Source organism: Oreochromis niloticus, linkage group LG6 (genome assembly GCF_001858045.2).
Source record: "Oreochromis niloticus isolate F11D_XX linkage group LG6, O_niloticus_UMD_NMBU, whole genome shotgun sequence".
NCBI lineage: Eukaryota > Metazoa > Chordata > Actinopteri > Cichliformes > Cichlidae > Oreochromis > Oreochromis niloticus.
The window spans coordinates 38,028,582-38,049,577 of NC_031971.2; the positions used below are offsets into that span (position 1 = coordinate 38,028,582).

At 39.6% G+C, this 20,996-nt stretch overlaps 2 protein-coding genes and 1 long non-coding RNA gene across 8 annotated transcripts; 2 read left to right on the top strand and 1 right to left on the bottom strand.

The window, feature by feature from the left end:
• Positions 1–940: 940 nt before the first annotated feature.
• On the top strand, positions 941–2,541 carry ppp1r27b (protein phosphatase 1, regulatory subunit 27b). The gene is made up of 3 exons (XM_003448003.5): positions 941–1,465; positions 1,564–1,714; positions 1,919–2,541. The coding sequence occupies exons 1-3, from the start codon at positions 1,240–1,242 to the stop codon at positions 2,040–2,042; spliced, it is 501 nt and encodes a 166-aa protein (XP_003448051.1). The 5' UTR covers positions 941–1,239; the 3' UTR covers positions 2,043–2,541.
• A 2,031-nt stretch (positions 2,542–4,572) lies between these two features.
• Positions 4,573–12,482, bottom strand: LOC100709518 (excitatory amino acid transporter 3). Of its 6 annotated transcripts, none has more exons than XM_025908059.1 (14): positions 12,414–12,482; positions 12,092–12,234; positions 10,782–10,882; positions 10,402–10,494; positions 9,286–9,394; positions 9,036–9,078; positions 8,888–8,950; positions 8,621–8,802; positions 7,992–8,099; positions 7,524–7,646; positions 6,983–7,177; positions 6,762–6,896; positions 5,782–5,889; positions 4,573–4,976 (listed from the first exon to the last, which is right to left on the bottom strand). In XM_025908059.1, exons 2-14 carry the CDS (start codon positions 12,151–12,153, stop codon positions 4,817–4,819), a joined length of 1,482 nt encoding a protein of 493 aa, XP_025763844.1. In that variant the 5' UTR covers positions 12,154–12,234; positions 12,414–12,482; the 3' UTR covers positions 4,573–4,816. The 6 variants fall into 6 exon arrangements, with proteins under 6 accessions (XP_025763844.1, XP_013128522.1, XP_025763845.1 ...); XM_013273068.2 differs by having other exon boundaries at positions 10,742–10,882; XM_025908060.1 differs by having other exon boundaries at positions 12,092–12,249; positions 12,414–12,447.
• Positions 12,483–17,133: 4,651 nt separating this feature from the next.
• Positions 17,134–20,502, top strand: LOC109202377 (uncharacterized). Its single transcript, XR_002062304.2, has 5 exons — positions 17,134–17,602; positions 18,326–18,404; positions 18,985–19,142; positions 19,509–19,595; positions 19,980–20,502. It is a non-coding gene; the product is annotated as an uncharacterized LOC109202377 (long non-coding RNA).
• Positions 20,503–20,996: the final 494 nt, after the last annotated feature.

Here is a 20,996-nt window from a genome sequence, read left to right on the forward strand (position 1 = left end):
CTTTATTGCCAAAAGCCTTTTTTATTCTACTTTATTTCTCCAGCCATCCTTTCATCCATGCCATCATTTATTCAAGTCACAGGGGAGGCTGTCTAAGCAGAGATGCTTACTTCATTTTATTTATTATTACTTACTTTGCCCATATTAGTTTCTCTTCATTGGCTCCCTGTTAAAACCAGAACTTAAAATCTTTCTCCTGGCATACAAGGTCTTAAATAATCAGTGTATCACCTTCAGTTTTCAGGCTGTACTTTTAAGATTTGGCTTAAAACTTTCCTTTTTCATCAAGCTTATAGTTAAGGCTGGATCAGGTGACCATGAACCATCCCTTAGTTGTTCTGCAATAGGTTAAGGCTGCTGGGGCGTTCCCATAATGCATTGAGTGTTTCTCTGTCACTCTATATGATACCAGGAAATAAATATAACGGGTCAGGAGCCGCCACAGGCTCGATACCAAACTTGATGAGAAACATTTTACAAAAACCAACAAATTTAAAAGAGGAGGAGTCAGAGGACTTCACAAATTTGTTTAGATTTTTCAGCTGGAGATGATCATTAAACAAAACTTCAAGGCAATCCATCCATTTTATTTTAGCATCACACAGCTGGAAAGACGAAAACAGCTTAAAGTGAAATGAAGCAAATCTTCACATTTAAGGAGTCTGAAGAAGACAGCGCTGCCTTACTGATAAAGAGGATGATGCAAACCTCAGTAATCTGGAAGTTACCCGTCCTGTGTTACACATAATGATGACCATGATGACAGTCGTCCTTTCTTGACTGTTTGTGTCAGGCAGTTACTGGTCAACAGCCTCCACATGCCAGCAACCTTACCCCTCTGTGACCCCCTACCAACACAGCCTGGTGTTTACTAGAAGCCTCCATCTTCCCCCACCCCCTCCCACTCAGCTGGCAAGATGTCACCGCTATCTTTAAGTGAACAGCATCTGGGCATGTGGGGGTGACAGCAGAGGTAAGGGTTACTGGCTGTAATGTCTGGAGACGTGAAGCTTGTGACAGGCCAGTGGGAAGGCCTGCCAGAGGGACTACTCATCTTCCAAATCTCGCCACTGGATCTGTGAGGTGTTGCATCCTAAAATAGCCCGACAGAGTATAAAAAGACCCACGGGGAGGCCGGGCCTTCAGAGGAACTCTTCACTAGACAGCGAGAGAGCCACGCTGAGAACAGACCGACTGATCTTTTTCTACTTGCTGCATTTGAAAACTTCTGCAGAGACCATGATGAAATACTATCACTGCCCTGCATCCCAGACCTTGGGAATCAAACCTTGCATCCAGGACGTCCCAATCACCTGCAAAGGCGCTGCTTCTCTGAAGCCAATCCGAAGTGTCCACTTCCCTAATGACATCCTTTTCCAGGACTACGTGCGACAGGGCGAGCTGGAAAGGATTGGACGCTTTATCCGAGCCCAGAGAGTGACGCTCGACACCATTTACCACTCCGGTGAGAGCAACACGAATGAAAGGTTCAGTTATACTAGTAGAAATGTTTCTTCTCAGACTTTATTCAGTGCGCTGTGTCCTGCTTTCCTCTCTGAGCAGGAATGGCTGCAATCCACGAGGCCGTCCTGTCTGGGAACCTGGAGTGTGTGAAGCTCCTGGTCCAGTATGGAGCAGATATCCACCAGAGAGACGAGGAGGGATGGACCCCTCTGCACATGGCTTGCAGTGATGGCTTCCCACACATCGCACGGTGAGCATCGAGACTTTCTCCTCTATAGTTAAGAAGTTTAGCTTAAGGGAAGATTGTGTGCAATGCAAATCCAAGGAAGCAAAATGAATCGCAGTGAGCCAGCTGGAGGCGGCTGTTTACAGTGGCTCCACAGATGTAGGTCACGCTCCCTGACACTGAAGCATGGTGATCTCTTTCACTGACGACGGTTTATCTTTCTTTCAGCTATCTTCTCTCCTTGGGTGCCGACCCCGAGCTGGAGAACGACTGTGGGGACAAGCCGGCTGATCTCATCGATGAGGACAACAAGGAGCTGCTGGAGCTTTTCGGGCTGGCTGCCAACGACTGAGACTCCCTGAAGCAGCTTTTAAACCCTGAAAATCGTCTGCTCTGCAGGAATGGTTAGGCAAGGCCACATCGGTCCAGGATCCCGGCTCTGTGAGGTGCCAGCTTTGATCCAGGACTGCGGAGGTCTGGTGGAAGGAGGGCTAACAGAGCTGCTCTGGATGCCCTCTGAGTGGAGTCGATGTTCGCTGGAAGGAGGACTCCACCTAAAACTCCAGCAGCACAGATTTGTTGTTTCCTGTCAGGGCTTCAGATCTTTTTTTAAATGCTGTGAACTAAATGAATCTTTGGATTTGGTTTGGTAGGAACTTTATGGCGGCTCCTGCCTATTGCTCTGAAAGCTTTGAACTAACAAAACCAAACAGGCTGCAGTGTGTGCAGTGTGAAGCTTATCAAGTTGGTTACTTGTGCCTTTTGATTATTGTGATTTAAATGTTCTCTTTATAGTCTTTTGTATGACTTTTTATACTTATTTTTTTAATAAAGTTTATCAGTTTGTCTGACTTTGCCTTCATTTCCCTGCTTAATGAGAAAAAAACCTGTCTCATGTTTCACATGAAGATATGTAATTGCTGCATTTGCATCTTTAAAATGACATCAAGCTAATCACAGAGGAAAACCGCAAAAAGCCATCATAGCCTCTCCAAAAACTGAAGTACCTCCAGTGACCACTTGAGGCTGGCTCCAGTTGATCCCATTTCGAAGCAAGGAGATGAGCATTTTGCGTTGCCATTTTGGTATGATAATAAACAATATAAGTTTAATTCATAATAAATCAAAATGAATGACTGAGCCCACAAACCTTATCTCAGCACTGTTTACAGAGGTCAGAGGTGAAGGATCATTCGTATAGGAAACTTAAGGCCAACTATGGAAGCACATCCTGAGAGCGTTTCAGCCACAGCAGCCTCAGTCAGGTAACTGGTGGGACAAAATGAAAGAGGTATAGACGTATGCCCTCAAGGCTGCCACTTACTGTGGTTTTAATGAGGACTTACTGTAGATCTCTTATTTCTTACAGTCAGTATGTTGGTCCTAAATTTGACCCAAGTGACTGGCACTGACCTGAAAATATTGTGTTTCCTCAGTGACAGTGCACTGACTTCAGTGTATCTGCTCTATTTTAGTATTTTAGTTTAGTTTTGGATTTTATTCTCTTGTGGCTACTCTACCCTGACTTTGCACTTCCTGTGAGATGCCCTGAGAGGATAGCGAAATAATGCATGTGCTTAGCTTTCCCCGTGTTGAGGGAACCGGTAATTGCTCTGTTGAAATCTTTGAGTCTCTGCAGCCTGAAGATTAAGATTTTTTTTAACTTGTTCAAATTTTTGGCCGTAATCTTCTGACTTTTATTTTTTTATCATTCCTTTTATTGAGCACAGGTGAGTTGAGGGACACCACTAACACTTTGGCTAATTTTTGTTTTTCCACCTTTTTGGTTTGTGGTAAGGCATAAAGTTAGAGCTGCAGCTGCTTTGACATAATAATAATAATAATAATAATAATAACTTTATTTGTATAGCACTTTTCAAAACCCAAGTGCTTCATAGTTAGAATAAAAGCCGAACATGCAGACACATAAACAAACACATTATCATCCATAAAGTCAGATATTCACTCCAACTATGGCCAAAAAAATAGGAAAAGATTAAGGGATATATTAATATGAGTCACCGAACTGCTAAATATTTTCAAATATGATGGGTGAATCTGATCTCAGGATCTCTGAGGACCAGGTCCTGTAATTATGGTACTGAGCCCATCTGGCTATGACATAATCAGAGCAACAATGTCACAAACCCTGGGCAGCTGTAAGTTTTGCAGATGTGCACATGCATGACACATTTAAGGTGTTGGTGTAAATTTGTAAACTTTGGCACTGATGACTGAAGACAAAGGGAGAAGAGGGAGAGTGTGGAGGTGAGAATAGCGAGGCTGGTGAATATGGAGCTCCCCAGCAGGAGGAGGAGAGGAAGATCACAGAGGTTACTGAAGTTATGGACAGAGGGCATGCAGAGTGTTGGTGTGCTAGAGGAGGGTGTTAGGGACACGGTGAGCCGGAGGCAGATGATTTGCAGCGGTGACCCCTAACGGGAGAACGGAAAGCAGAAAAAGACCAGACTGTGCTGCTTACATTCAGTTTTCCGAGCATCTTTTACAACTTTTTTTTTCCTTTTGTTCCTTTGGATGTTTGATCCCATGCATTTAAACTCATCCACCTCTACTATTGTTGTTGTGTAACTCAAAATAACAATAGAAAATTTGGTATTATAAATGCACAAAGACGAAAATATGGACCAGAAAGACCAGAGTGGTCCTAATATTACAGCATTGTTTTTTGTGTTCTCTCCTGTTGAAGGATTCTGATCAGTTTCAGTATCAGCCTCCCTCTCTGCCAGTGATCTTTTTCTAACACGTGTATGATGTCCGTAATGCATAAACCCAAAATTCAACATAATTTCAGACTGCATTTGGATTTTTAGAGACTTTCGTGCCAGCAGAAGACTGGCATGAAAATGAGGCCAAAAGTGATTGTATGAATTTTATTCTAACCCAAATAATAACTAGATTTACTCCATCAAGATTAAATACATTTCAATAACTTTCAACAGCTTGTTACATAAATTTAATAGAAGTATATACAGCTGAGATTATTTAACAAGACTCATCTATTCCATCTGATTCTGATTCTGATTCTGAGTTTTACACAGATCAACTGGCTTTTGTACCACATCCACTGCTGCACTGTACTCATCACTAAATCATTGAAACTGGGTCTCAGGATGACGGGTTTGGGTCGAGCTGCTCCGCTGCATCACTGAATTCAGAGAATGGATTTTCGGGTGGGGTATGTAGGGACTCGTTTTCCGATTCCCTGTCGCTGAAGTGGACCTGGATCTGGTCAGGGGCAACGTCCGCAGCGTTGCTGAAATCCATCCTAGCAAAGACAAAGAAAAGTAAGATGTGGTCATTTAAGATCTAAAACAAACTGTAAACATTTTCCATCTCACAAACATGTGACATGAACAAAGTGTGTATAAAGATGGACGTATCCGCTGCGACATCGCCTACTGGTTAGTGAGGTTTTGTTACCAAGTCGAGGCATTTTCTGTTTCGAGCCCCAGTGTGATGAGTGAGGGGGGAATCGCACGGTGAAATCATCGCTTTTAGGATAACAAAAAATGACAAAATAAAACAAGTTTTGTTCAGTATGGCCTGAAATTAGCCACCGAGTCTGTAAACTTATAATGGGGCGTGTTTATTGAGTTCACAGAGGGAGCTAAAGGCCTTTTTTTTTTTCAGGCTTCTACCGGCCTGGAAATTATTTTGTGGCCACGGATATCACTCCTGATTCAAGGCACTTAGCATCGGGGTCTGAACTGGGAAGCTAGCATGTATGTCCATCTTTTATATTGTCTATATATGTGTCTCAAGGTGGTTTTATTTGTGCTGAACAGTTTTCATTTAAACTTTAAAAATGCTCTTTCCATCCTCTCACTCTATTTTCGCATTGGGGGTTTCCGTTCAGATTTCCATCTTCTAAAGAGAATCAGTCAGGAATCTCCAGTTCTAGTTTATTAGCTCTCAAGGCTGCAGAACTCCTGACTACAACTAATACAGTTCAGCCTTTTTCTTCATAAAAGGCTAAATTATCATATCGTAACAAAAACAAATCCTAAATGGGCCTTGAGGACCTCTGAGGAAATCTTAGGGTTAAAAAGAAAGGAAGTCATCATAGTTACTGTATCATTTCCTGTCTATGCTCCTCCAGTTCTTTTTTGGACACTTCATAGATGATCGACACGCCAATGCAGTCTGAAAAGACGTTGACAACAGTGTTGCATCGATCTCTGAAAGGCACAGAATGACCACAGAACGCAGTCAGTCAGCAAATCGTTCTTTCTAAACTCTGATAATGAGCCTTAACCCTGAAACACATGAACAGCTAAACATAGCACATCAATACAAATATGAACCGAAATGTGGGTTTGTTTTGCAGCCAGAGGCCCTCGGCAGCTTGCAGTCATTGAGTCGACCATGAACTCTTCTGTATATCAAACTACTCTAGAGTCGAATGTGAGGCCATCTGCCGACAGCTAAAACTGGGCTGAAAAAGAGCTGTGCATAAATGAATGCCTGAAAACCTGAATGAACTGAAGCGGCATTGTTGAAAAGAGTGGGCTGAAATTCCTCCACAGTGACACTAAAGATGATAAAGCCACACAGAAAACAGTTACTTCAAGTTACTGCTGCTAAAGGTGGTCTACAAGCAACTGAATGGTGGCATGTCTTTAGTTTAACGAGTCGAAGCATGCCCGTAGTGCTCACAGGGATTCATGTACACCTTTGAAGGCAGAGGTCTATACATCATTAAAAATCATCACAACTCGCTGAACTGTAAAAAGAGTCAAAGAGTTTGATTTCTTACAAAATGCAGAACTGGATTTATGACGCAACACACTTGGATAATTTGATGCCGGGATAGCCTCCATACGCAAAACAACATTATAGTTTAATATCACTACAGTTTCATGCTCTTTGCATTATTCGTGGTCCTTCCTTTGTGTTTTAAGTAATGATTCTTGGGGTTTACCTTGCAGGACTTCAGGAACTCGCTGAGATCTTTGGAACTTTACACAAACACAGCAAACAATTTTTAAGATGTGAAGAGGCAGCAGTAGTAATGTGTTAGACATTAAAATGAAAAGAAAGCTAAACTTACAGGAGCCATTCTACAGCCACCAGAATAGAGGCATCCTGAGCAGGTAGGCCGACCGCTGTCAGAACAAAGAGAGTGGTCACTGCTCCTGTAGCTGGGATCCCTCCTGCGCCGATGCTGGTGGCTGCTGCTGTCACACTGCACACCAAAGCAAACCGTACAGACTCTTCAGAGTCTGCATGATGCATTTTTAAAGGCCTGAAACAACAGAAATACTGACGTACGCAATGGTAATTAACTGGCTCAAGTTCAGATTGATGCGGTTGAGCTGGGCGATGAAAACTACTGCGACCACTTCGTAAAGGGCGCTTCCGTTCATGTTGGTGTTGGTGCAGATGGGCAGCATGAAGCGAGTGACTTTTCTGTTGATCCTCAGTTTCTCCTCACAGCACAAAAACGTGAGGGGTAGTGCAGCAGAGCTATGAGACACAGAACATCCTTTGTTAGTGCTTAAACAGTTATGGAATTATAAAATATTTACTCGGTCAGCTGTGGGGCCTGTGCTAAAACCTTTTCTTTATCTGGCTTCACTTACACCAACATATTTCACAAAGAAGGTCAGACTATGTCAGAAATTAATAATAGAAACTGGATGCAACACGAGTAGCAGTATTGAGAAAATGGAAAAATGTGACATAAATACAGCCTAATTGAAGCCAGAAAGGAAAAAGTGAACCACCTTCATAAGCCTGTAAACCCAGGATTACATCTGAACTTACTCGGCCTCTGATTACAACAGAACACCGCCCTCTGTGTGTGTCTTACCTGGATGAGATCAGCATTGCAGTGACTAAGGCCGGGGTGACCGCTCTCATGACAGGGAGAGGGTTACGCCTCACAAACATGAAAAAGATCATTGGCAGAATCACCAGGCCATGGATCAGAAGCCTGAAAAAACAGTATATACACAACCAACTGTGATTATACCAAGTACAGTTTCTCACTGCCAAAAACAATGAGACTCAACTGAAGGATTTATATATCTCCATTGTTCAAAATTCCCCCAAAAGAAGACTTTTTTTTTGAGCTAACAGACCTATCTGGTGGTTAATGTTCATATTTCCTTAAAACTGACGTTGCACATTTGGGGTCCAGAACTTTATCCTGTAATCATCCTTCAGGGCATCTAAAGGAAGCACCAGTTCCTCTACACAAAGTTAAACGCCCCACAACTGATCATCAAGTTTTCAAATGCTGCCACATGAAGAGGAGCCACTGTTAAGGTGCACATACCCGAAAATAACCACTCCCATGAACTTTCCAAGACTCAGAGCAGTTTCCCAGTCCTCAACCTCAACAACGTGGCTTGTGACCATGAATAGCACTCCTATGGGCAGATATCTGAAAACAGAAACCAAATCTTTAAAAAAATGATTAATTAATGCCATGAAATTAACTCACACTCAAGTATCCAGTCATTCGCGGGGTGTAAAATAGTGGCTGGGCCACGGGCACATCACATTTCCACTTTGGTGTCAGCGCACTAATGAGACAGGTTCATCACCAGTGTTGGCAAATTACTTTTGAAAGTAATTTATTTCATTTCTGCCAGGATCACTGACATCATTTACTCTCAGCAGGTAATCTGCTGAGATCGCTTGTATGCAACAGTCATACATGATCTGACAGAATAAGAACAAATAAGAACAAACTGCAATACATAAATGCAATTAAAGCTCTTCATAACAAAATAATATTCTAGAAAGAATATGTGAATCCTGTCAATACTCTTACTGTAATAGACAGATTAGTATAATGTTTGTTTCATGTATTTCACACGTTACACTACAGAACTTGTGATGCGTTTCTAAAATGATTTTTAAAAAATGGAATAGAGAGAGCAAATTTATGTTTCATTTTACCCCAGTATCATGTTGAAAATCTTCTTTGTGGCCTCATTAATGACAGTAAGGAGCTCCACGAGGGCGTCCCCCGTCTCTCCTATCCTGTTAATGGCGAGGCCAAAAATAAAAGCCCAAATGATCAGGCCCGTCATGTTGGTTCCCTCAACATATTGGCCCACGAGCTGCACATCTGTTGCATTCTGAAGACACAAAAACAACGATGGTCTCAGAATAACTTCGCGTGTCTCAGACTGTAATGCTGCAGATCAGCTCACAAACATTTACCATTCCCACGGTGGAGTTTTGGTCATCATCCTCATTTTCCACCACCACTGTGGAAGTCTTGTACTACGAGAACAAATAAAAAATATTCATGTTCATCTTGATAAGAGAATATTAACCCGAGAAAGTTAGGCGCACATCTGAATCATACCTGTTGGAAGCAAGCCTGAATCAAGTTCTGTGGGACCATGTTCCTATGTGCAAGAAAGCTCGTTCATTAATCTTTTAAATGTCGACCAAATATAAAACAAACACAACCCAAGGATATGGCGTGAATTTTGTTGATGTTTTGCCAAAACTCACATAAAGAATATTTCTCCTCAACACATTAATGATGAATGACAGAAGACCTGAAAAACCTTCCTGGAGAACAGAAATTCCAGCCTGAAATGATGTCCCACCTTAACAGATCCAGCAGGGCATCGACGGTGGAGAAATCTTCCTCACCTTCTGGCTCTTCATCCTCAACGTAGTCGACTCCTGGCTTGATAATCACGACCAATATCATTCCTACAACACACAATTCAAGACTGAGTGTAGGAATCAAGAACAAATGCGTACAGATGTTTTACCCTGGCTGCTAAGGGATGACATATCGATCCTGTTTCCTGGTCCAAGCACTTCGTGCTCTGGATCATTCTCTGCCTCTGCAGCTCTTTATCAGCACTATTCATGTATAAGCACATATTTAAGCTATAAAAAAAACACTCACAGTCGACACTAGAGGCTCACAGTGTCCTGAATGCTTCAGAAATAAATCACTCTCTCCAAAAAATCATGGATGTAGGCAAAGTGGACATGCAGGGGTTAGTGTGAAAGAAGAGGATCAGGGGAGATGGGGACAGCTATAGCGACCCCCTAAAGGGAGCAGCTGAAAGAAGAAAAGGATCATTCTCAGGTAGGATTTCACTGTGGACATTTAGCTTAGGATCAGGACTTTTTCATGGCGAATCGTTCAAATCAGCAACAAATTATTAGGTGTTGCACAAGAATCATGTCAGAACTTCTCTGGCTGAAGTTTGGTCCATTTTCTGTGTCTTTGTCTCGGCCCATCAGTGACCTTCAACAAGCACTTTTACTGAGAACAATTTAACCATCACAAAACATTTGTCCTTTGCTAATGTGTCTATATTAGCACAGCTAAACACAGCTCTATAACCAGCCACATGGGGAAGGTCATTAGATGTGAACCTAACTTCAGTCACCCCTAATGTTACTCATATTTAGTTTTCTGTCTGTGTTTATGTTCAAAGTAAAGCGGTGATGCACATCTTAGTTCTTTTGGAAATAACTTTTAATTCAACTAAACCTTGTTAAATATTATTGTAATGGGAGAACATCCACCCTGATTGTTTGATTGGAGCTGAAAGAATTTGGGTCATGTTAAACTCTCAGTGGACCCTTGGTGAAACCAAAGAAGCATTTTTTTCCTGAAAAGGCCTAACAATATCACACTTAAAAAGTGGATTAATTAATAATAATTAATAATTGTTGGTAATCTGAAACATTTGTCTCACCTGTGATCACAGCTATCAGTGAGCTTGACATAATATATATCACTGCACGAATGGCAATTCTTCTGGATGCTCTGACAGTTAGACCAGAAACACCTAAACACACACACACACACACACACACACACACGAACATATATAAACCAACACAAGCAATTTAAACACATTTCTCAAATTCTCAAACCTCTCCCATCCTATACCAGGTCAAGGATATGAACATACCATCTTTAACATAGTTACTCACTGGTCACATGGATGACAGGTCTGTCTGGATATTTGATAACTTGCCAAAACTTTCCCAAACCAGTTAACAGTGTGAGGGAAACAAAAACATGCAACTTACCAACAACCACACTGGTTACAATAAGAGGAACAGTAACCACCTGAAGCATCCGCATGAGTATTTCTCCAGGAAAGCCGATGTAGTGCCGGGTGACTGAAGTTAAATGTGTGTAGGTCTTCAGAATCAAGCCCAGAATGACACCTGTGAAAAAACAAGAAATTTTCAGGATTAAAGTTTTAATTTATAAACAAGAGACAAAACAAAACAATCCTAATAAAGAAAAAAAAACCCTGCCAAATTACAAGTAAATGTTTGATTGTTATTTTTTTGTTTATTTTTAGTGAAGGATCAATATTACTACACTTTTCTTGGTTAAAAGTTATTAATAAACTCACACATTTAAACTAACACCTCCTTTCAATCATATTATTAAGGCCAACAACAAACTGCAAACTCATTTTCATTCACAAAAGTCTTCTTGTGACAGAAACCCCTTCATTTTTGTTTTTTAGCCTTCAGTGTGCTAATTTTTCATCCCACAACTTTGCAAAAGATTTGGATAAAAATGAAAGTTACTCTGAATGAATCATCAGTGTAAACCGTGTCTGTTAGATTTTTTTAAACAAACAACGAGTATTTTTATTTACACTTTCAAAAAGAAATAGTGCTGTTTTGGTATAAACTAGCACATTTGTTTTTTATTTGGTAATTCTTTTTTATTCTTTCTGTTTTATTGTAATATTTAATTTTAGTAAATAAATTGCAGGAGCAATCTTTTCTAATGTTCCCATTTAAACTTTATTTGAATTATTTCAACAGCAAGGAGGCATCAGCAGCTTTCAACTGTCAACAGTGGAAATGGTGAAAACACCTGCGATGGCTCCATTAGCCCACCAGATGTAGCTGTTTAGCCTGTTGGGATTTTCACCTGCAACAAATATGCCAAAAAAGAGTTTTGATCGTGTGACCAGCTAACCATTTTAAATAACAGCTGCTAGCAACATAAAGAAAAAGAAGGAATTAAAGAAACCACTGGCGCATGCGCAAATGTGTATCTGGTAATGGTAAAGTGCGACAAAGTTGTATTATAGCTGTATTTTAATTAAAATAAAATGAAAATAAAAAACAACACAATTACTGAGCTGTCTCATCATTTTTATGTGATTAATATTGACGTTATTTTAGTTCACATTTACCCTGATTAAAATTCAGTGATTAAGCCTGTGGACTTGCCTCATACTGTTTGACTTGCATCAGAAGTAAATTAACCCTGTAAGTGTATTTATAAAACACTTTCACAGACATTTAGTCACACAGCTGTGCAGCTAAACAACAACCTGGAATAAACAGCAACACAAAACCATACCGCTCAGAACAAACTAACTGGTGGGTTAACCAGTCATCACTTACCACCAGCAACCCCCAACAGACTTAGAAACAAAAACTTGTTGACCAGGACAAAGTTCCAGCATTTGAGCAGCCTTTGCCTCCAGATCGCAGCATCGGCAGCGGCAGCGGTGCTTTCCTCCTCACGACCATTAGTCGCCATTTTTCTGCCGCACAGTTAGCTAACAATTAGACAAAGCGACATTCGCTGACTAATAATCACGCAGTTATAAAATAAGTTATAACTAAATAATTATGAACAGGGTTAAGAAACAATTTCGATAAATAAATAATGAATATAATGAACAGAAAATGAATAGGTGATAGCTAGCCTCAGAAATCTGACTTTTAGCGACTTTTCACAGGTATTCTAGGATGGGAGTCACGTGACCACCAGGCCAAACTCCTTGGCAACGCTGATTCCAACTTTTGTTTGTTTGTTTTTACCTTTGGTGAAGTCTATTTATTTATTCATTCTGTGAGAAAATTTGGTCAGTGTGAGGAATAGAAAAAAATACAAATAAAAATGTACTGAAGAAAAGAAAGGACGAGGGGCACAGAAGTTATTAAAAAGTGAATTCAAAAGAGGAGATTAAGGCTTGCTGGCTTTCTGATTTGCTAATTCTTGGAATGTTTTAAAGTCAAGTTTCATTTCATTGTCCAGCTGGTGAACATTTGGTTTTCTGCCAGAACATTTGCATTAATAAGAATGAGAATAACTTTTTTGATCCCAAAGGGAAACTTGAGTGTCTGACATAACGCGTGTCCTATTTGTATGAGAATTAAAAAGCCTGATGGCTGTGGGTGCGAATGATCTTCCAGTACTGATGTTTTTCTTTTCCTGTACCACCCACAGTGTGTCCAGTCTGCCAGCTTTCTTCACTACTTTGCCCAGCCTCCTTGCATCCTTGTTTCTGATGCTGTCTTCCCAGCAGACCGCAGCATAGAAAAGCACACTTGCCATTACAGAACATCTGCAGCAATTTACTGCGGATGTCAGGAGATCCTAGTGTCCTTAACAAATAGAGGCGATTCTGCCGTTTTATGTTTAGTTTGTATCTAGGAGTAAACCTAGATATTTATGTTGTGTTACCACCTCTATGTCCACCACACAAACGTTCACAGGCTGGAGAGGAAACCTGAATCTTCAGAAATCATTTCATTTCTTTTGTTTTAGAGATGTTCATAATGAGGTAGTTTTTGTGATGGCCTGTAAAACTGAAAACAGTACAATCAATGACATAATTCCCTGATTAGTCAACTTGCAGAAAATTTTTAATTTTTTTTGCAAAAAAGCAGGACAAAATTTTCAGGTTCACATAGTTGAAACAGTCCCAAACTTTTATTTTGGGACTGTTTCTTTTTTTTAAATAATGTTTTTTTTATTAGTTTTTTCTGTTTTCACAAATAGTACATAATTGCATAACATAATAAAGTGTACAATTCAGAACCAAAAATAAATAAAAAAATAAAAACAAAAACAAACAAAAAACAAATAAACAAAACAGAACAAAAACAAACAAATAAACAGACTGATAACTAAGCACAAAACACCAGCTCAGGTCCATCTAAAAAAATAAAAAAGAAAGAAAGAAAGAATACAATACACTACAATAGCTGTAGTCCCAATATGTTGCAGTTGGAACACTCAAGAGAATCCTTGTAACATAATATTAGAAACATCAGGTTCCAGATAATTCAAGTATGGTTCCCACACCTTAAAGAATTGATCTGTTTTTGAGTGCAGTACACATGTAAGGTATTCCAATGGGACTACATCCAACACTACTCTTTGCCAACCTTTAATAGTTGGTGCTTTTTCATTAATCCATTGGAGTAGTATATTCTTCCTCGCCGCATAGGTGAGAACACAGTACAATCTCCTATTATTCTTGGATATTAACCACCGGCTGGGGAGGCCTCATACTGGGGTATGAGAGACACAGGGTCCATCTCCAATTCACAACAGAAAATCTTCTCCGTTTCAGATAACACATTAGACCAATATTCTTGCAATTTCAAACATGACCAGAAGCTGTGAATTAGGGTACCAATTTCTGTCTTGCATTTGAGGCACATGGGTGAAAAGGTAGGATTATACTGATGTCTGTGAAATATGGATATATGCATTCTGTGTAGGATTTTTAACTGTATTGCTTTGGTAAGATTACAAACTGAGATTGATTTGGCATAACTCCAGACATCTTTCCACTCTTCATCAATTGCTATACCTAACTCCTTTTCCCATGTGCCTTTAAGCCTCTGTGACATCACTGAAGGTACAGAATATAAAGCCTTATAAAATTTCTTCACAGGTACCTCTTTGTCTGTTAAAAATAATAATTTTTCAACAGGAGAGACTTCATGATTCTCACTAAAGTTAGTACTATGCAAGATATAATGCCTTATCTGTAAGTAACGGAAAAAGTCATGTTTGGGGAGAGAATATTTCTCAACCATTTGATCAAATGGCATAACCACATTGTTGGAGAATAAGTCCCTCAGTCTGTGAATTCCTTTGTTCTTCCATTCCTTAAAACCTATATCTAACATTCCGGGTTGAAAGTCAAGATTATTCACAATAGGGGTAAACACAGATGTTAACTTCAACCTTCCCTCAATTCGACATACTGATCGCCAGGACTTAAGTGTATTAAGTGTGACTGGATTATCACAGCTCAATCTAATATCTTTAAAGTTCTTAAAGAACAGTAAGTCCTTTAATGGATACTTTGAAAGACAGGTTTCAATCCCCAACCAGATAGAGTGTAAATTATTTATGACCCAGTCATGAATATAGCACATGTGAGTACTCAATTGATATGTTCTAATGTTTGGTAAATCTAAACCCCCTACTGAACCTGGGAGCTGCAGTGTAGCCATCTTAAGTTTTGGTCTGCGTTTGCTCCATATAAAAGAGTTTAGCCAGCCATTCAGATCCTTCATCACCCTATTTGAAAATATAACTGGAATCATTTGAACAGGATATAACAGTCGAGGCAAAATATTCAGCTTAATCAAAGCTATACGTCCTAGCCAGGAAATGGGTAGGGAATTCCATCTCTCCAAATCCTGCTTTACCTTCTCGAACAGAGGGACAAAATTTGCTTTATACATGTCATGGTCCTGGGTCATTTTGACCCAGCGTTTTGTGTTTCCTTGGATTTCATTTTGTGCTTTGTGTTTATTCTGATTTTGTATTAGTTTAGGGCTGAACCTGGAGTTTAGTGTTTTATCAGCCCTACCTGTGTCTGTCCTCGGTGCTCTGTTCGTGTCCCCGTGTTTGTGTTGTAAAACAGTCTGTGTGTTTCCTGTTTTACTTTGTAGGTTTGTGTCTCGTTATGCCCATTAGTTCCAGCCGTGTTCCCTCCTGTGTGCCATTTCCTGATTACCTGGTGTGTGTATTTATACTGTGTGTCTGCCTGTGCTCCTCGTGGCGTTGTCTGTGTTCATCCTCTGTGAATCCTCAGTGTTACTGCGTGTCTCTCTGTGTCTCTCTGTTCCTCGCCCCGTGTCCTCCTTTTGTGATTAGTTTTCCCAGTCTAGGTTTATGTTTAGTTCTGCCCTGGCTTTGGTTATTTCTCACTGTAAATAAATCCTCATTCGCATCTCCACCGCCATCTGCATCTTGGGTCCTCATTCATTCCACAACACGACTGCTGCCCCAGCCGTGACAATACATTTGTTTAAATTTTGGAGTTATAAATATCCCTAAGTATACAAAACCTGTGGGGGACCATTTGAAGGGGAAAGAAAACAGTCCAGTTGGCACTGAATTAAGGCTCCCAATTGGCATAGCCTCCGACTTAGTCAAATTTACTTTATAACCAGAAAATTGACTAAATGTATCAATAATGTTAAGTAAAGCCGGTATTGATGTCTCTGGATCAGAAATAAATATTAAAACATCATCTGCATATAGACTGATCTTATGCTCATAATCGATTTGCAAGCCCCGTACATCAGGTGCCGTCCTTATAGCCTCGGCTAATGGTTCGATGGCAATAGCAAACAAAAGAGGTGACAGTGGGCAGCCTTGCCTCGTTCCTCTATACAATGGGAAACTATCTGATTTCAGTCCATTAGACAAAATGGACGCCTGAGGATTATCGTACAAAATTTTTACCCACTTAATGAAATTATCACCAAGACTGAATTTATTTAGAGTGTAAAATAAGTAAAATAATTGGGACTGTTTCTTAAAAACAGACTAATTACAGGTGTCATTTTTTTTCAGTTCTACTTAACATTTCCAGCACAGAACTGTTGTCATTTAATTTTTCTCATGCGGCTGACTGTGTTACTTTTGTTTTAGGTTTGTGTTCTTTTCATTTGTGACTTTAACTTTGAAAATTCAGAGAACTGCAAGCTCGTTTTCATTAAAGTGAGCTGGCTTCTGATCTGAGCTAACGTTCCCTGCTATGCCCAGCTGCCTGCCAGCTTTTTTTGTCTCATAAATTTGTCTTTTTTTGAATCTGTCAGTCATAGTGGTCATTTTTCTGTGCCTGATATTTCTAGCAGTAACACTCATTTAAATTAGCCCCACATATTTTCAGTACAAAGCTGTTATTGAGGATGTTGTTTTAACTTTTCTTCTTTTTATACTGCCAAAAAACCCAACCAAATGCAAATCACTTTAAACTGCAATGTAAAAATTCAAATGTCAGACAGATTTGGGCTCAGAGAGGGGCAGCCATCTGCTTCAGCTAGTGAAGGGGTAACTATTAGTTTTGTATCAGAAATGCTAAGATAATACATTTTATTATTTTACTAGTTTCAGTGCTTTCACTTCAATACTGTGATTTCTTCAACTCATCAAGCCTTATTTTATTCATGGTCCAGTCTGGTCGGGCTCTACTGAAACTCTAGAGAACTGATGCTGCTATTCAATTTGACCAAAGCTAAAAATAAGTCAGCACAGTTTATTTATAAACCATATTTTTTCAAGAATATACTTCCAACATGAAACAAAGTAGAAGAAAGAAACGAAACAATATCTGTTTTTTGAATCCAGCAGCGGATAAATTGCAAACAGATAAAGAGCAGAGAGGTGTGGGACATGCACTGTAAAAACGATAACTAGTAATTGTTGATTTGAGTAAAGTTTTCAAATTAAACTGACTTAGAAATAAAACTTTCCATTTACAACCTAAAATAGCTTGTCTGCCCAACAAATTTCTTCCATTGTTGTCCTAACTAAGATTTTCTAGCGAGCATAACAAAGATTATCAACTTTTGAGTAGATTTTTTGAGTCGAGTTGGGAACCGGTGGGAAACCCCGTAGGTGACTGGCACACGTCGTGGTCTGAATAAGTTTGAACTAGACCAAACGAGTCTGAGCAGACTGTGTGATAGTGGTTTGTCGATGTGTTCTGAACTGAAAACCTGCTAAGAAACTTTGAACAAACGTGGCCAAAGTTGGATGAAAATTACAATTTTTCGACCATTACGGATTTTACCTGGTCTGAAGTTGGAGTGTATTATTTGACCATTTTTTGGACAGGTGCGGGAGCTGCCGGCCATTTGCCCTAGCAGGTAAGCTAACGACATCTGTTATTAGGATTTTCTACAAGCGCTAGGCTGCATCCTCCTGAGGACCCAGGAGGGTGGAACGAGTAAAGCACTGAAAAAAAGCCAAACAATAACATATTTAAGTCATCTAAGGGACTTATATATCATGTTTAAGCTAGCGAAGGACCGCGCGGGGGGTTGAAAATGATATGCCAGGAGTTCGCTGCTCTCGCTGCTCTAGCGAGCCTTGAATCCCCAGCTAGCTATCGAAGCTGGTGGTAACAGACGTCTCCGAAAACGTAGAAGCATTTTTGCAAAAATGTGTTGTCTTAATAAACTGAGCAGATATTTGAAATTTACACAGCTACATTCTCGCCTGAAAATACCTTAAAAGTTTACTTTGTGACCCAGAAAGAGTAATAAGAGTAATATTAAAACTAAGTGGCTGCCGCCATTGTTTGAAACTAGAATCGGCTGGGCCGCGCTATGAATTCTGGCATAGGGTGGGCCACGAAGGATACACCTGACCCATCCTTCAAAGCTGTGGAAAGTATTGTATTGTTTTGAGAGCCTTTTTGTTGGTGGAGTATTGATTTTATGTACAATTCCACGGGTAGACGCGATCTGTACGGTCCGACTTTGCACATGCGCAGTAAGGATCGGGGAGTCCGATCCGTAACTTTTTTTTTTGTTTTTTTTTTCTACATTATATTGAAATGTTTCATTATTGCAAACATTTTCTCTCAGGCGGAGAGAGGTCGTGGAGTGTCAGCCTATGGTATCTGAGGTCCAGGAGAGATGACCTGCGCTGTTTTCCTCTGAGGAGGTAAGACTGTCCTAATTTATTTATAATTTAATTATTATTCAAATTGGGCATGATTTATACTTATATTGAAGCAGTACGGTATTTGCTGGGGTAATGCATTGGCCAACTTTATTATCTTGTGCTACCACTCCAGTCAAGGCCCTTGCCAGTGTTATATTGAAATCCTTACCCTGAACATTTCTGCCAGTACAAGAGTCCCCATGCTAAATCGAAATTGTGAAACAGAAAGGCAATCTCATAATTTTGACTTAGCATGTATTTTTTTTCTTTTTGTGCTAGAAATAGGACTTCTATAGTCTGAGATTGTTAGGGAAAGAATACTAAGGCAGGTCACAGAATCTGATTGGTCACATATTTTGGTGCAACTTAGAACATAATATGTATTTTCATATTGATACTGGGTTTTGTGGGGGGTGTTTCTATTCCTGTGCAAAAGACGTATTCATGAGAGATTTTTGAAGTAGGTTTTGCTGTTGATAACACAGTCAGGCATATAACATGGTGCAGACTGTCCAAGACAGCTACCCAGGAATTTTCTGTGCTGAATAAATGACACTATTTTGGTGAATGTATTGTTTAGATATCTGAAAATTTCATCGGATCACAAGCAAAGACCTCCTGGGGACCTTCAATGCATCCCTTGACAAAGTTGTGCCTGGCCTGCTGAAACTGTACTGGTCTAAGAAGGGAGCTCTTGGTGAGGAGATGGAAGACCTCCTGGATAAACTTGATGAACAGGTGAGTGAAGTGCTCCTTTATCTGACATTTTTAGAAGAGAGTATACTTTTCTCTTAACAGAAACTGAAAAAGATGTTGGCTTCAAACAAAACACATCAGTGGATATGTCAGTAAAAATGAATGTCATGAGTCATTGCTTTGTTCTTATTTGGCAGTATTTTATTTAATTTGTAAAACGAAAGTAAAATTGTTAACATGGTGTTGTTGTTGTTGTTTTTTGGGGGGGGGGGTTGTACGTTTTGCGTGTTGCTGAGTCTGACCTGTGCTTTACTTTCATTACTATGAGAGTTCTGATTTTGCATAGTGTATAGTACACCATGTTACTTCACTAATTGAAATTCTTGTTTTCCACTGAATACTCTTTAGACATCCAACACTGTGTCCAACGGGCACTGAGAGGCCTGCCCATTTTCCTCAAGAGAAGATGCAACAGAGGTTTTCCTGAAGTGCTTAGTAAGTACAAAAAAGTAATGCAAGTAAAACTAATTGCTATGAGATGTTTTTAAAGGATGAGTTTATCCAAAATGGAAATGTACACTTTCTCAGTGCAGTCCAGATAATTTTATAGTGGGGATTGCAGTTGTCATAACTCTCACTCCTTTTTTTTTCTGCTGAGCAGCAGCTGGGCATTATTAGTGGTTGTTCCATAGCAGAAAATTATTTTTGTACAAAACTCACAAGGTGGCATTAATTAAAAGAAAATAAGCTTTTTCTTCTTAAAACCTCCATGGGTCAAACGACCAGCATGGTATAGAGGTTAAAGTTAAAATCTTTTGAAATTTGTTTTGTCTTTAGTTTTTCTTAGCTTTCAATAATTCATATTTTACTTTTCTTCAGGACACTGACATTTTGGAACCAGTGTTGAACGGTGCATCAGTTGCCATCCTCACCATCCTACAAGATGACGATGCTGATACGTCTGTGCGAGAACATGCAGTTGTGTTGGAAGGGGACATCGTGCTACATAACATTCCAGATCTCTCTACTGCCCTGGCACACCTCTTTGGCCTTCTGTATGCCCTCAACATTGATTATCCAAAGCAGATGAGTTTTACCTTTGAAGCAATTCAGGCCATCTTATTTTGGCCTGGTCGGACAATATGAAGGTGAAGTGGATAAATCATTATTCGAAATGTAAATTTTAGTCAGATGAATCTGTATTGTTGAGAATATATGGTGAAAATTTGTCTTGTAGTATTTTAAAAGATTTGTTATAGTGTTAGTTTCCTCTTCATTGATGGTAACATTTCTAAGAACTTTTAACTTCCATAGTTCATCATAGTAAGCCTGTGTAAAATGTCAATGTCTGGGTGCATAGGCAATCGTTTGTAGCACTACCCTATTTAATGTGCAATAGTTATGTTCAGCTTTTACAAGATGGTCAGGGTGTGTGTGCATGAATTATTAAGTTGCTGGACACTTTTCTTTTTTGGTTCTGGACTCTAGAATTTTAACGTCTCTGCTGGGGTGCTCAAAGCACCCAAAAGAAACTGGCAACACGTTTTTGTTTGTTTATTTCTTTTCTTTCTTTCTTTTTGTTTTTTTTAACAGAAATTCACCCTACTACCCATGACATTCTGAAATGTACTGAAAAGACTGTTGAACAAAATAAATAAGCTTTTAGATAACATTGAATTGTGCTTTGTTTTATTCTATATCTATTTATTAAGTGTTTTTTCAAGTATAATAACAACATACATTTTCCTTTGTTTATATAGGTAAATTTTCAACTCACTGGAGTAAGAATTGTATGATTACTCAACAAGAATATCTGTGTTTGGTGAAGGCAGAAATACATGGCATTGAAACCAGAATTTCTTCGTTAGACTTCCAGGATTATCCTAATTAGGTGAA

What these genes read in the sequence shown, in the direction of transcription:
- ppp1r27b (XM_003448003.5), top strand. Translation starts at nt 1,240, where the DNA reads ATGATGAAATACTATCACTGCCCTGCATCCCAGACCTTGGGAATCAAA. An exon ending in CGACACCATTTACCACTCCG is followed by an intron (nt 1,466 to 1,563) that starts GTGAGAGCAACA and finishes CTCTCTGAGCAG; the next exon opens with GAATGGCTGCAATCCACGAG. An exon ending in GGCTTCCCACACATCGCACG is followed by an intron (nt 1,715 to 1,918) that starts GTGAGCATCGAG and finishes TCTTTCTTTCAG; the next exon opens with CTATCTTCTCTCCTTGGGTG.
- LOC100709518 (XM_013273068.2), bottom strand. Translation starts at nt 12,230, where the DNA reads ATGGCGACTAATGGTCGTGAGGAGGAAAGCACCGCTGCCGCTGCCGAT. An exon ending in TGTAACCAGTGTGGTTGTTG is followed by an intron (nt 10,495 to 10,741) that starts GTAAGTTGCATG and finishes GTGTGTGTTTAG; the next exon opens with GTGTTTCTGGTCTAACTGTC. An exon ending in TTCAGGCTTGCTTCCAACAG is followed by an intron (nt 8,951 to 9,035) that starts GTATGATTCAGA and finishes TTGTTCTCGTAG; the next exon opens with TACAAGACTTCCACAGTGGT.